The sequence below is a fragment of the Schistocerca americana genome, chromosome 1 (assembly GCF_021461395.2).
Source record: "Schistocerca americana isolate TAMUIC-IGC-003095 chromosome 1, iqSchAmer2.1, whole genome shotgun sequence".
NCBI classification, from domain to species: domain Eukaryota; kingdom Metazoa; phylum Arthropoda; class Insecta; order Orthoptera; family Acrididae; genus Schistocerca; species Schistocerca americana.
In genome coordinates, this window is record NC_060119.1 from 129,008,047 (window position 1) to 129,022,564 (window position 14,518).

Sequence of the window (14,518 nt, forward strand, 5' to 3'; positions counted from 1 at the left end):
AGAGATGTCACAGTAGTTAAGGTTTCATAACAGGTTAACCACTCAACTTCAGTGTCCAGGTTCGGTGGGCAACGAACTTTGTAGCTATCGCAGCTAGCGCCTCACAATCCGAGCGCGCGTTCACGCCGCCAGCGGTCCTGGCTTGACCCCGCGCCACGGAGACTTCCTCGCAGCTCTGTCCCAACCAACCGACTCAATCCAGCACGCAGACAGCATTAAAGTAACTGCTCAGGCAAAACCACACAAGCTACACGTGGTTGCATGAAAACACTTCCACAAACAACTAGAACAATACTAAAATGGTCACTGTGGAACAACAAGGACGAATCAAAGGTCGACACACACAGAGAACCCAGGAGCGGTCGGCGACCAAATACACGTCGTCCAATGAGACGACCAACTGAACGACCAACCTAGGTCGTCCCCTCTCATGTCATGTGTGTCGGCAATGGTCGGGCAAGTCATGGCTGTCCGGACCTCACTGTTGCTCCATCCCGACTGAACTCCCAACACACGACGACCGAGAAATACTAGCGGTCCCTCCAAAGATAGTATGACACTGTTCCTTCCCTGGTTCGATTCCCGGCGGGGTCAGGGATTTTCTCTGCCTCGTGATGACTGGGTGTTGTGTGCTGTCCTTAGCTTAGTTGGGTTTAAGTAGTTCTAAGTTCTAGGGGACTGATGACCATAGATGTTAAGTCCCATAGTGCTCAGAGCCATTTGACACTGTTCTTATCAATAAGCACTGCTGCTGCCACTCACAGGAAGGCAAGCCAGTATCTTAGTGACGCCAGTAAATCGAATAAGAAACGAGACGGCAGTACCCCAAAGACAATATGTCAAGTAATAAACGGCACCAACACGAGCCACGCACGGCTCACACATGACAAAAGCTTTGAGACAATCACAATCATCACAGCCTCACCATAATTTCCATGCAACAACGAACTCAATCGACATACTTCATCTTTCCCAGCACAAAATTCTCCACTGTTACCTAGTGGGCCAAACTCTGACAATTACCACTGCTTGTCTTTAGCAAAAGTGTCCAACAAAAGCACACTTCAGTTCGTGCTCTGCACTGACTTGCCGTAACCACCTTCATCACCTTTAGTCCTCACTGAGTATGGGCTGCCGTCTTCACCATAAAGAAGACACTGCCCCCTACTCCAGCTGACCGCCGTCTGCGTTGCAGCTGGCCAAGCCGCACGACGTCCGCGAACTCCCAGTCCACTTTCCCATACTTCCAACAACTGTGGCCAATCTCTGGATGGCGAGCAAAGAAGGGCGGTGCCGCTCTGTGACTGGTGCTAGCGCGAGGTGTTGCGGCCGCTCACACTCCTTAATGCTGACTGCAGTTTGTCACTGGCGGGTGACTGCTCCCTCTGACGACTCCTTGCTCCAATTTTCTTTTCGTTAATGTGCTTGTGCCTTTTTCCCGCAGATGCGCAGGGTCAGCATGGCAAATCTGATGTGGCAATGTCAGTGTAAGGGTTGGCCGTATGCCCTTCCTGCCGCCACCCAATACTCCCTGGGATGGAATTAGTGTACCCTAACTGCCTGCGACTAGTGTAATCCATGGAATAGTACGAAAGTGTTCAGATGTCTGCGAGTCGTGTACCTGAGGCGGGACGTGGGGACCAGCCCGGTATTCACCTAGGAGGATGTGGAAAACCGCCTAAAAACCACATCCAGGCTGGCCGGCACACCAGCGAACGGATTCGATCCGGGGCTGGCCCGCCGACCCGAGTCCAGAAACCAGCGCGTTAGCGCTCTCGGCTAACCTGGCGACTCCTTGCTCCAAACTCACTGACAAGAAATAAGTATGGCCAGTGCGCCATTGGGGGTCTCGGCATCGCCCCCACAACTTGTCAGCCGCTATCCACAGCGGTCTCAGGCGCTTTCACAAGTCGGTATCCCTGCTTGCTCTCGGTACTGCAGACTGCCAGTCGCTGTTACAGTGCAAACAGACAAAGCCTCAGGATGACGCTGCATCCGTGAATTCGCCACCATATTAGTGATGGGGAGCTCGTGAATGAGTCGTTCAAATGAACGCTTCACTCCAGTGAAGTGTGAACTAACCACTCAGTTTCAATGAACTCGTACTTCAAACTCTTCGCAGATAACACGCTCCACACTTTTTTCTAGTTCACTCACTCTCTTCCCCTCTCCCTCATCGCATTACATCGGCGCTACGTCTCTCATTCTCCCTTCGCTTCAGTCCCCCCTCTGCTGCCTGTCGACGAAGCGCGCGGCGTTTGTGGGAAACGATAGGTTTTGCGATGTGTTGTGGTGGTGAGGGGCGAGGGGAAGGCAGCGTCAGCTACTTCCAGCAGTGCTGACATCATTACCCGTGACTATTTGTGCAGTTCAGTTATACTTCGCGTCTACCGGTAGCCTACCGTTGGCAGCGCCTGTGGACAAATGAATATTACAGATACAAACGAAGAGGCTGGCTGTGTGAGCATGCACAGCCAACATGAAAATAAAATATTTGTTAATAACACTGAAAGAGGGATTTTACCTGAGATCGTACCAATAACTACAGGTGACAGTTTATGTTTTGAATCTGGAGGGTTATTATTCTCAACAAAAATAAAATCTACAGGAAAACTTCTGAATAACTACTTAACGTTGATATGTAGACTTTTTGACAGTGGTAAACATACTCATTCTATTTTGGATTAAATTTTAAAAGAACATAAAATTGGACTGCATTTCGTTGATAGCCCTAGTTTTCAGTCCATGAATACAACAAATAATTTTTCACGTGGCAGATAAAGACTTTTTTTGGGCGCTTCATGAGAAAATGTCGAGCAAGATTAAATGTAATACCTTCTTTATGTGACAGGCTTCTCTGTTTATCTTTCGTTCGTCTCCTTCGACCATGCTCTATTTAAGTTAGCTCAGACGCTGTAAGAGCGTAAAACGTTGCGTGCACGTTACTGCATAGTTCGGCCATCTGTTGGTAAGAGTATGAAGTATTACGAAGTTTTATTGTACGAGCGAGGCGAAGCGAGCGTAGCCGCGGCTGAGCGGCGAACTGGGCAACTTCGCCAGGGTTCCGTACTTCATGAATGAACTACTTCATTTGAACGCTTTACGGCAAAGAGTGAAATGAATGAAGTAGTTCACGGGAATGAACGAGTTCGACCCATCTCTACACCATATGTGCCTTCTGATAAGACTTGCGCACCTGACGAGCACTTGATATCGATGTGTGAAAAACTATCATTACCAGCACTCGATATATCGAAGAAATGTATCGACCAATCGATATATAGACGGACAAGATATCGACATACCGGCCTATAAAAACATCTGTTGCACATTGTAAATACACTGCTGTTTTTACAGCTGTATATTTATGTATTGATTTACGAGGGTCGTTCAATAAGTAATGCCCCACATTTTTTTTTTTAAAAAAAGCCTTTAATATACATAGACAAACGTCCTTGTTGGTGCTTCACATGTGATGTTTGTTCCGTGCGCCAGTGAAGTTTCGAACCGTTCTGGCAGATGGCAGAGCCGTAGTACAGCGTCAAAATGGCGTCTACATACGACCCACGTTATAAGCAGCGTGCTGTTATTGAGTTATTGTGTGCAGAAAAAGAAACTGTGGTGAATTTCCATAAACGTTGTGTGCAGTGTATGGCGATGCTGCAGTTGATAGGAGTACAGATGGGCGATGGGAAATACAGAAACAGAGCTTCATGATCAGCCACGCTCGGGATATCCTGTCACAGTCACTGTTGAATCGTGCGGATGCCACCTGCCCCCCTCCCACCAAATCAGCCGCCGTGTCGCCTGTTTAGTGCTGTTTTAAGAGAGTCTTCCGTGTTCTGCGTCCCCTGTCAGCGTTGCGAACAGCCACCATACTGTCGCTAGTTGTTCAAATGGTTCAAATGGCTCTGAGCACTATGGGACTTAACATCTATGGTCATCAGTCCCCTAGAACTTAGAACTACTTAAACCTAACTAACCTAAGGACAGCACACAACACCCAGTCATCACGAGGCAGAGAAAATCCCTGACCCCGCCGGGAATCGAACCCGGGAACCCGGGCGTGGGAAGCGAGAACGCTACCGCACGACCACGAGATGCGGACTCGCTAGTTGTGTTTTTTTATCTCGTGCGAACAGAAACCAGACTGCCGCCGTGTTTTTTAAAATTGTGTTTTAATCAGCATCGCCGACCATTTTATGTTTATATTTTCTTCGTATCTTTTTTTCCATGTTTCAGTTTTTAACAGTCACCGTTACATCGCCAGATTTTGTTTGTTTTTCATATCCCCTGACTGTTTTTTTAACTTTTGCGTAGGCTGTAGAGCAGCGTATTGTGCTGCTGCCAGCCTGCATTATTGTGTTGGAGCAAGATTTCTGCTGGATTCTTGTCCGAACAAACACGTCGGAAAGGGGGGGGGGGGATCGAAATCCAATAAACAAAAAACAAAACAAAAAATCGGATGCCATTATTCGTGCTGACCGGCGCATCACAACTCGACAATTGGCTCTACAGTTTTCGTCATCATTGGAAGTGAGTCTGCAGTGATCGAGACTCACGGATATTCAAAGAAGTGCTCACGATGGGTTCCACGAGTGCTCACAGCGGATCATAAGATTATAAGTAAGGCCATTTGATTGGAATTGTTGGAGCGTATTGAGACCGACGGAGAGGCCTTTCTGTCACGGATCACTACGGTGGACGAAAGCTTGGTGCACCACTCTGCACTTGAAGCAAAAAGGCAGTACATGGAGTGGCATCATCTTCATTGACCACAAAGAAGAAATTCAAGACAACCTCCTCTGTGACTGCTGCGGTCACAGGTTCGAATCCTGCCTCAGGCATGGATGCGTGTGATGTCCTTAGGTTAGTTAGGTTTAAGTAATTCTAAGTTCTAGGCGACTGATGACCTCAGATGTTAAGTCCCATAGTGCTCAGAGCCATTTGAACCATTTTTGGAACAACCTCCTATGCCAGTAAAGTCATGGCGACAGTCTTCTGGGATTGTAATGGCGTCATTCTCGTGGATGTGATGCCAAGAGGGTCAACCATCAGTTCAGCGGCATAATAAACTCAAGAACCGTTTCCGACGTGTTTGTTCGGACAAGAATCCAGCAGAAATCTTGCTCCAACACAATAATGCACGCCCACACAAGTCTGAGAAACCGGGAACACATCGCCAAATTGGGTTGGACATCATTGCCTCATCCACCCTACAGTCCAGACCTGCCACCCTCGAGCTTCTTCCGTCTCTTTGCGCCGCTTAAATATTCTCTACAGGGAACACAATCTGAAGATGACGAGAGCGTCACTCATGCAGTGAAAACATGGCTACGCCTACAGGACAAGAGCTTTTACCACAACGTTAGCGTACGGCCATAGACGTGATGTGGACTGCGTAGAAAAAAGGACATGGGAAAGACATGTTGAGGTATATTGTCACCAAATTCTGACTCTTAATAATAAACATCTTCTAAGAAAAAAAAAATGCGGGGTATTACTTATTGAACGTATTATTAGATATTGAACGAAGTATTAGATATTCTGTACATCAAGAAGCTAGAAGCCTGCCCATTCCTCTTAGAGCAAGAATTGAATGGAAAAAGATGCACGTTCATGCTCGGCGATAATCACTTTGCTGACAATGGTAACTGCGTGTAAGCGGCACAATAAAAGGTGTCAAATGGGTCCGACTTTCGGTTTGGTCACATATCGGATTTGTCCCGAACAATTCATGTCGACGCCCCAGTTTTTTCGTTTCTGTAAATGCCAGTGAAGTGGCAGCTGTAGTGTCGAAATGGCGAGATGAAGTTCGTTCCAGTTTCTATTGGTAGCACCTAGCACCAGTTACGTCAGCATTTCATCTCATACGTCTCCGCCCAACGCAGTGACCAATGTCGTCGTTTACATTTTTGTTCGTCATTTTCTGCAACTGTTTCTGAAGATTGCCCTTGGGATAATCCGCCGGGCGGTTTCGATCCGGGGCCTGCGCGCCTACTCGGGTCCAGGAAGCAGTGCATTAGCACTCTCAGCTAACCTGGCAGCTTGGAACAAATTAGGAATCTGGATTCCTATGTCACTGAGCGTTAATACATGTAGCAGACTAAGGAAATGTTCCATACCTTGGTTCTTATATCACTGTTTACAAGCATCACAGTATAATTCTTCGCTCTGTTCCCAACTGCTACACACTTTTTGCATAATTCAACATTTTGCGTTTCACGCATCTGATCATTTCCTCCATTCGATCTTCCTCGGATTTGGTGATATTTGTTGGATGGACACCATTGCCCAACTTTCCGCCTGCCATGGCTCCTTCTGCATTGAAATAGTGGGACAATCCGTTTCGTACTGCAATAAAGATGTTTTCTTACGACCGACATGCTTATACTGAACATCATCCCTAGAAATATAAGAATATGCTTTTCTAAATCGTTTTCAGATGTACTAAAGAACATTTCACTACAGTGAAAAATTTTTATACCCGCGTTTCTATTTTTGTTTTTATTTTCAGCATCCTCTTAATTGTCGGATTAGACACTTTCATAACACCTATACGTTGCTATCCTGAAATACAAATTACAGTAATTATTTAATTAATAACTTAGAATAAGGAACGCATTAGAAAATTCACTCAGCACATCATTTCTAAACATTATGTTACGTTAATAATGTTAATTCATGTTTTAAAGGTTATTATGCGAATAGGTTTTGTTAAATAGCAACGGTACAATACCGGAAACTTACATCAGATTCAGTTTTCGTTCCGAAGATCCAGAAATGAGATGATTCTCGTGGGTGTGGAACAAATCAGGAAGTATAAAATAAAAAACATAAAACATATGAATAAAGTAACCCTACCTTGATCACTTGTCAGGAGATTGTCAAAATGGGTAATTACATTACAGTAAACTGGAACTACTAATATTTACAGAATTAATACAATGTCAGAATGAAACGTAAATATGAACTTTTAATAAATTTATCATACACGGAATACCAAATTTTGACTGTTGTGACCAAGTGCTGTCAAAACTGAATTCTAACAGACATTTTTATTTAAGCTGGTCTAACAATCCTTGTTAAGATATTCATCTATAGAGTAGTTTCCTATCAAAAAGTCGTTCAAACTCTGTTTAAACTGTGCTTTATCTGAAACCTAGTTTTTAACAGTTGCTACAAATTTTTTAAAAATGTATGTTCCTGAATACTGGATCCCTTTTTGTACCAAGGAAAGTGCTTTTAGGTCTTTATGTAGATTGTACTTATTCCTAGTATTGATACTATGTATTGAGCTATTCGTTGGAAATTGAGATATATTACTTGCAACAAATTTCATTAAGGAATAAATAATATTGAGAAGCAGTGATTAGAATACCATGTCCTTGAACAGGTTTCTATATGATATTCACACCACAAACGAGTCTTATTACACGCTTTTGCACGCCAAAAACTTCTGCCCGGTTTGACGACTTACCCCAGAATATGATCCCGTATGACTTAATGGAATGAAAGTCAGCAAAGTAAGCAAGTTTTTTAAAATATTATACCTCCTACATCTGACATCAAATACAGGCTTGTTTAGGCGCTTCAGCAATTCGATGGTATGCCCTTCCCAACTGAATTTATTATCGAGTTGTAATCCTAGAAATTTAACACTGTCAACCTCTTCGATCTACGTGTCTTCATACCATATACACGTGCTGGAAAGAAATCTCGTTCATGTTCTGAACAGCATGTAGTGGGTCTTTTCAGAGTTTAATAACAGTGAATTGGCTTTGCGCCATTTATTAACATCAGTGAAAATTTGATTAGCAGCCATTTATAAATCTGTACTTGACTTGCTACTTACTGTTTGTATTATCTGGTAATAAAATAAATTTTGCAGGTGGCAATGTACTCTTCGTCACGAACCACAACAAAAACAGATTCGTAACTGTCTGAAAACTAAAGTTGTTTGATGTATACTCACCCATAAATAAAACGTTGTGTTGCCACTTATAACAGTAATTCTCTCCGACAAGTCAGATGCAAATTACACTAAAATGAACGTATGTTTTTGTCATTTACTTTGGTTTGCCACAGATTACACCACTTGTACAGTTTCATCCTTCCTCTCGCACGCTTTTGCATATTAATACTTTTGCTTTAAATATGAGGAAGAAGAAACAAACCAGTAAACAAATTAACTGGTCGCCAGTTCGTTGACAGCTTCACGTAAATTAAAATGGTTGTCATACAGTTACATTTTGCTTCCTTGTAGTACATGCTATAATGAAATACGTATGAACAGTCTTACACTGATTTCTATCACATGAAATCCAATCCATACACAGAGACAGATGTCAAACCGAAACCATATAATGATTAAATGAAAGCAACAACATAACAAATCATAACAATGTGCATCGCATCAGGAGTCAGTGTCTTCAGTTGATGATTGTCTGATATCTACATCCAGCTATTTCATGTGGAAATAAAGAGGAAACATTAAGCATCTCTGAAGAATTTAAAAACACTCATGCCACGGCATAATCTGAAAGCCACACTATGAAAGTTAGTCAGAAACGTTAACGTGCATGACAATCCTTGCACTAAGTAAGGGAAAATTATTGCAGAGGTAAATTTGTTTACCAACAAAGCAACATCTGTACCTGCCATCCTCCAACAGGGAGAAAGAAACAAAGAGTCGTGTGGGTTTGTTGGCTGGCCGACCGCTAGGACTTGTGGGTCATGTTCGTATTGCAAGATGATGATAGGGTAACACACAGCCCCCCTCCCTAGTGGGGGGCGGAAGGGGGAGAGGATTGGGGCAAGTCCGGTTGGTGATCAGGAGCTGTAAGCCAAACTGTTCCACCACCAGGATCTCTGGTCAAACGCTACCACACAAGCGTGCGTTATCGACATCGGCTCCCCCTTTTTTCTTTATTAAGTGTCTTCTATTGTACTTAAATGCAATAAATTATAACATTTTACTAATGCTGGTGTACTCCTTAACACATCATTCCATATTATGTACATTACGCAGTGATTCAAAGAATTAATAAACTATGAATAAAAAAGTCACAATAAGAGTGTACATTTTATATTTGTAATACACAATTTTTAAAGTATCTGTGTTGATGAAATGTATCATCTGCTCAAATTTGTTTTAGATGAAAGTGATTTATCTGCACTTTTGTAAATAAGCTGTACGCTTGATGAAATTACACGTGGTTTACAACGCTAATAGCTTTCTTCGTTTTCATTTTAAAAAAAGTTCAACATTACGCCAAACAATTATTGCAGCCTTGCCTTATTTTAACATAAGTATTATACTACAGTGCGTTGAAGTGCCTATATGTCGAATTCTGGTAAAATCTTTCAATTTTTTTGTTTGAAACATTAGTGAAAATTTGTTCTTAAAAGCTGACAAAAACTGAAAAATTATAATAGTTTTGTCCGTTATTTAAAACTGTCACTAGATCCTAGATCGAATGCTTTAGTCGTTGGCAGCTGAAACATTTGTATGAATATTGTTGTATTTTAAGGTACTGTGAAGCTCTTTGTTTCATAGAAACTACAACAGCAGTTTCTTTTATAAGTTTAGGAATAAGAATTGCTGTTTTGCTCCTCAGTGCCTCAAACAGGTACTTTTTTCTAATGTAGGGCATTTCGACTGCTTCTTCCTAGCAGGGGGGAATAACCCGAGGGGAATTTCGTGTAAAAATTCAGAAATAGCAAAATTGTGTATGTTTTTTTATGTCATCAGTCATGTGACTGGTAGATGCGGCCTGCCACGAATTTCTCTCCTGTGGGAAGCTCTTCATCACACAGTAGCACCTGCAACCTACGTCCTCAGTGATTTGTTGGATGTATTCCAGTCTCAAATTTTTTTAGTCCAGTCTTTCACCACAATATCACTTCCTTTGATGATGATGGTAATGACCATCTTCAGATCTGTTCTGCACCATGTCCTAATGTGAGAAGGCCTTAATGGCATCGGCAAAACATATAAACATACTCAGCACAGCATCGTCACATAGATCTAAAATAAGGTGAAGAATAGGCCACATCGCCCACACAGTCATTTTTGCAACTCATTCCAATCTCTGTCTTCCTCTACAGTATTTATACACTACAGTTCCCCCAATACCATGGTAGTTATTCCCTGATCTCTTAACAGATGTGCAACCATCCTGTGCCTGTTAAGTGTCATTGTGTACCATGTATTCCTTTCCTCTCCGATTCTGCGAAGAACCTCCTCATCCCCAACCTTATCAGTCCACCTAATTTGCAGCATTCTTCCGTAGCATCACTTTACAGATGCTTCGGTTCTCATCCTTTCCGGTTTTCCTACAGTCCATGTTTCACTACCATGCAATGCCATGCTCGAAACGTACATTCTCAGAAATTTCTTCCTCAGATTAACGCCAGTGACTTCTCTTGGTCAGGAATGCCATTTTTGCTAGTCTGCTTTTTATGTCCTCCTTGCTCCGTCCGTCATGGGTTATTTTGCTGTCTAGGTTGCAGAATTCCTTAACTTCATCTACTTCGTGATCAGCAGTCCTGATAAGTTCCTTGCCGCTCTCATTTCTGCTACTTCTCATTACTTTCATCTTTCTTCCGTTTACTCTCAGTCCATATTCTGTGCTCATGAGACTTTTCATTCCATTCAGCAGATCATGCTATTGAAACAAGAAAGCCAGCCGCTGTGGCCGAGTGGTTCTAGGCGTCTCAGTCCGAAACCGCGCTGCTGCAACGGTCGCAAGTTCGAATCCTGCCTAGGGCATGGATGTGTGTGATGTCGTTAGGTTAGTTAGGTTTAAGTTGTTCTAAGTCTAGGGGACTAATGACCTCAGATGTTAGGGGGAGGTGGGGGAATTACACGCATGTGGGTAATCCCACGCAGGCTGATTTACGCATTTTGAATGGCGCAAGCTGTTTCCAGTTGGTGCTACACCCTGCCGGCAGGAGTAACAACTACTACGCAGCTTACGCCAGCCATTTTCCAGTGGCTTTGTTGGAGCAGTGAAGTATTGTTTATTTTCGGCATGTCTCATGTAATTTTGGTCAGCTGTATTTTGCAAGGTAAGTGCTATTGTAAGTTGCTTTAATGTAATTCTTGCATATCAACTACTAACCCTAGATGAAACCTTGAATTTAATTGTAGATTTGTCTTGCTATTTGAGTTAGGTGCCGAGTTATGCTTAGGTTAGTCATCGAACTTACGGTGGGGTAATGCCACGCAGCTGTTGAAGTGCGTGGTATTCCCCCTTGCAGGTTATATTTTCAATACTAACGAGTGTTTTTTTTTTAAATTTCAGATGGGTAGATATTATAAAAGAAAAAACCAGAAAGCAAAATGGACGCAAGAGGAAATTTGTAACGCTCTTGATGCGATCAAATCTGGAAAAAAAAGAGAAGTATCAAGAGCTTTCGGGATTCATGAAGCTACTCTGCGAACGAGAATGAAGGTTAAAAATACTGAGGGTCCAAAACTTGGAAGAAACCCAACATTTTCGACAGAACGGGAGAATGAGATTAGGGATCATGTTATTACAATGGCCAATCTGTTCTATGGCAGTACACGCATGCAGCTGCGAAAGATTGCATTTGAGTATGCAGAGGCTAACAACATTGCAAAAATTTTTGATAAGTCATCTAGGTTAGTTGGAAAGGATTGGCTACCTCTATTTTTAAAAAGAAACCCTAGTATTAACATAAGAAAACCTGAAGCAACTAGCATTAACAGAATACAGGCATTTAATGAAGAAGAGGTTAATGCATATTTGAAAAATTTAGAACATGTCTTTGGAAAATATAAATTTAAAGAGGGGTGAGTGTTCAACGTCGATGAAACGGGCCTAAATACTGTACAAAAGCCCGAGAGTATTTTGGCTCCTAAAGGTGTTAAACAAATAGGTGGGGCCACGTCTTGGGAAAGGGGGAAAAACGTGACTGTGATATGTTTTTTCAGTGCTGCTGGTACCTACATCCCCCCTATGTTTATCTTCCCCAGGAAGAGGATGTCAAATCTCTTAAGTAAAGGTGGACCAGTTGGAGCAATATGTGGTTGTTCCGTCAATGGCTGGTCCAATGAGTCATTATTTTTCGAATGGATCCAACATTTTCAGAACAATGTAAAATCAACTATTGATGACCCTGTGCTGCTGATTATAGATAATCAGAGCAGCCACATTTCACTTGATATTTTTGAATTTTGTATAAAACATTCTATTGTCATGGTAACCATACCTCCACAGACTTCTCACAAGCTTCAACCACTAGATGTTACATTCTTTTCGTCTTTGAAATCAGCCTTCAATCGTGAATGTGACATGTATATGAAGTCACAAGTGTATCAAAAAATTGCACCATATGAGTTAGCAGAACTTTTTAATAAGGCATATATTAAGGTCGCTACCATGGACAAAGGGCATTCAGGTTTTAAGGCATGTGGGATTTGCCCTTTCAATCCAAACAAATTTCAGCATGACGACTTACAACAATGTGAGATCTTCAGAGATGCTGTCCTTGAAGATGAAGAGGTTCCAAATGCAACAAATGGAAATGAAGTGGCTGCATCTACAAATGAGCCACATATCCTCAAAAGGAGTCAAGAACAGATTCCTGGATCTTCAGCAGAAGATGTTCCGCTTCTAGTAGACCTAGATGAGGTCACAACAACGTCAACCAAAAGTGATCAATTGGCGATTTCAGAAGATGTCTGTTTAGTTTGTGTACAGTTTGGGAAAGATGGAGAACTATGGTACCGATGTATTTCTTGCAGCAGATGGAGTCATGAAGAATGTAGTCGCTGGAACACTCCAAAAGGTTACAAGTGCGATCTTTGCTGTGTGAGAAAATGAACTCTTTTCACATCAATAAAAATGAAAATTATAAGAGATTTTTGTAGAATTACATTATTTAGTTTTTAAATATACTGTTTACTATTTGTAGTAACTAATAAGCAAATAAATATAGTAAGTATTGTACATTTTTATGGTTTGTTTGTTTTACCCCCCTCATGGGTGGGAAATACCACGAATTTGCACTTTTTTTATTTTAATGTTCAAAATTAAGGTACTGTTTATAACTATTTACAGACGATTGGAATATGTGGAGGAATGTCCATTGTATGGTATGTACTTATTTTCGTAGGTTTTAATGACGAAACGAATGGTTCACATCGATTTTTCCCTTAGGTGCATGTATTTCCCCCACTTTCCCCTAAGTCCCGTAGTGCTTAGAGCCATTTGAACCATTTTTTTTGAAACAAGATTATTCCTTAATCGCTAAAAGCCAGTAAGGATCACAGTGCCAGGCAGTGATCTGAGTTGCCGGAAAAAAAGAGAGGGAGTTTATTCTACACTTATACGGAAATTACGACATCATCATTGTGTGTATGCAGGCGCTAGAGACGAGGCTACTGGAGACGTGCGCCGCCCGAGAAGGCCACAACGGTAGCTGGCAGGGAGACAGTGGTGGCGGCGGCGGTGGCGGCGGCGGTAGCAGTGGCAGGAACAGCAATTCCAGCTCCAGCTCCAACACCGGCTCCAGGAGAGACGGCGTCTGGGTAGTAGGAGGTGCAGGCCGCGGCAGAGCGCCGCCCGACGACTCGGACGAACTGGAGGCGCCTGGCTCCGACCAGCCCGACGAGGTAAACGGCAGCACCTGCTCCTCACCCCTCCTACTGCTGAAATACAGATCTTTTGCGCCTCTTCTTCCGACGATGCCGATAGACGTGCAGAACGTCCCAGCGAGAGGGGGTCTTTCATGTGCATCTAGTTTTCAGGAAATACGTCTTGAACTATGCTAGGTGGCGTGATGAGCTCTACCAATGTTTACTTTTAGGCATATTAATCGATCCTCCTTTCGGTAGCCTCTGAGACTCTCAACCACCGTTTTCGTAAATACACAACTGGCCATTAAAATTGCTACACCAAGAAGAAATGCAGATGATAAACGGGTATTCATTGGACAAATGTATTATACTAGAACTGACATGTGATTACATCTTCACGCAATTTGGGTGTATAGATCCTGAGAAATAAGGATAACGGCTTTGATACGCCTGGGCATTGAGTCAAACAGAGCTTGGATGGCGTGTACAGGTACAGCTGCCCATGCAGCTTCAACACGATACCACAGTTCATCAAGAGTAGTGACTGGCGCATTGTCACGAGTCAGTTGCTCGGCCACCATTGACCAGACGTTTTCAATCGGTGAGGTCTGGAGAATGTGCTGGCCAGGCAGCAGTCGAATATTTTCTGTATCCAGAAAGGCCCGTACAGGACCTGCAACATGCGGTCGTGCATTATCCTGCTGAAATGTAGGGTTTCGCAGGGATCGAATTAAGAGTAGAGCCACGGGTCGTAACACATCTCAAATGTAACGTCCAGTGTTCAGAGTGCCGTCAGTGTGAACAAGAGGTGACCGAGACGTGTAACCAGTGGCACCCCATACCATCACGCCGGGTGATACGCCAGTTTGGCGATGACGAATACACGCTTCCAATGTGCATTCACCGCGA

General features: G+C 42.9%; 1 protein-coding gene across 1 annotated transcript in view; it reads left to right on the plus strand.

Annotated features, from left to right (window-relative positions):
* LOC124605649 (angiopoietin-related protein 6-like) overlaps positions 1-14,518 on the plus strand; it is a 941,284-nt gene that overhangs the window by 778,457 nt on the left and 148,309 nt on the right. Inside the window, exon 8 of the mRNA XM_047137517.1 lies at positions 13,397-13,645. Within this exon, the coding sequence (XP_046993473.1) occupies positions 13,397-13,645 (249 nt within the window). The remainder of the gene's footprint in view (positions 1-13,396; positions 13,646-14,518) is intronic.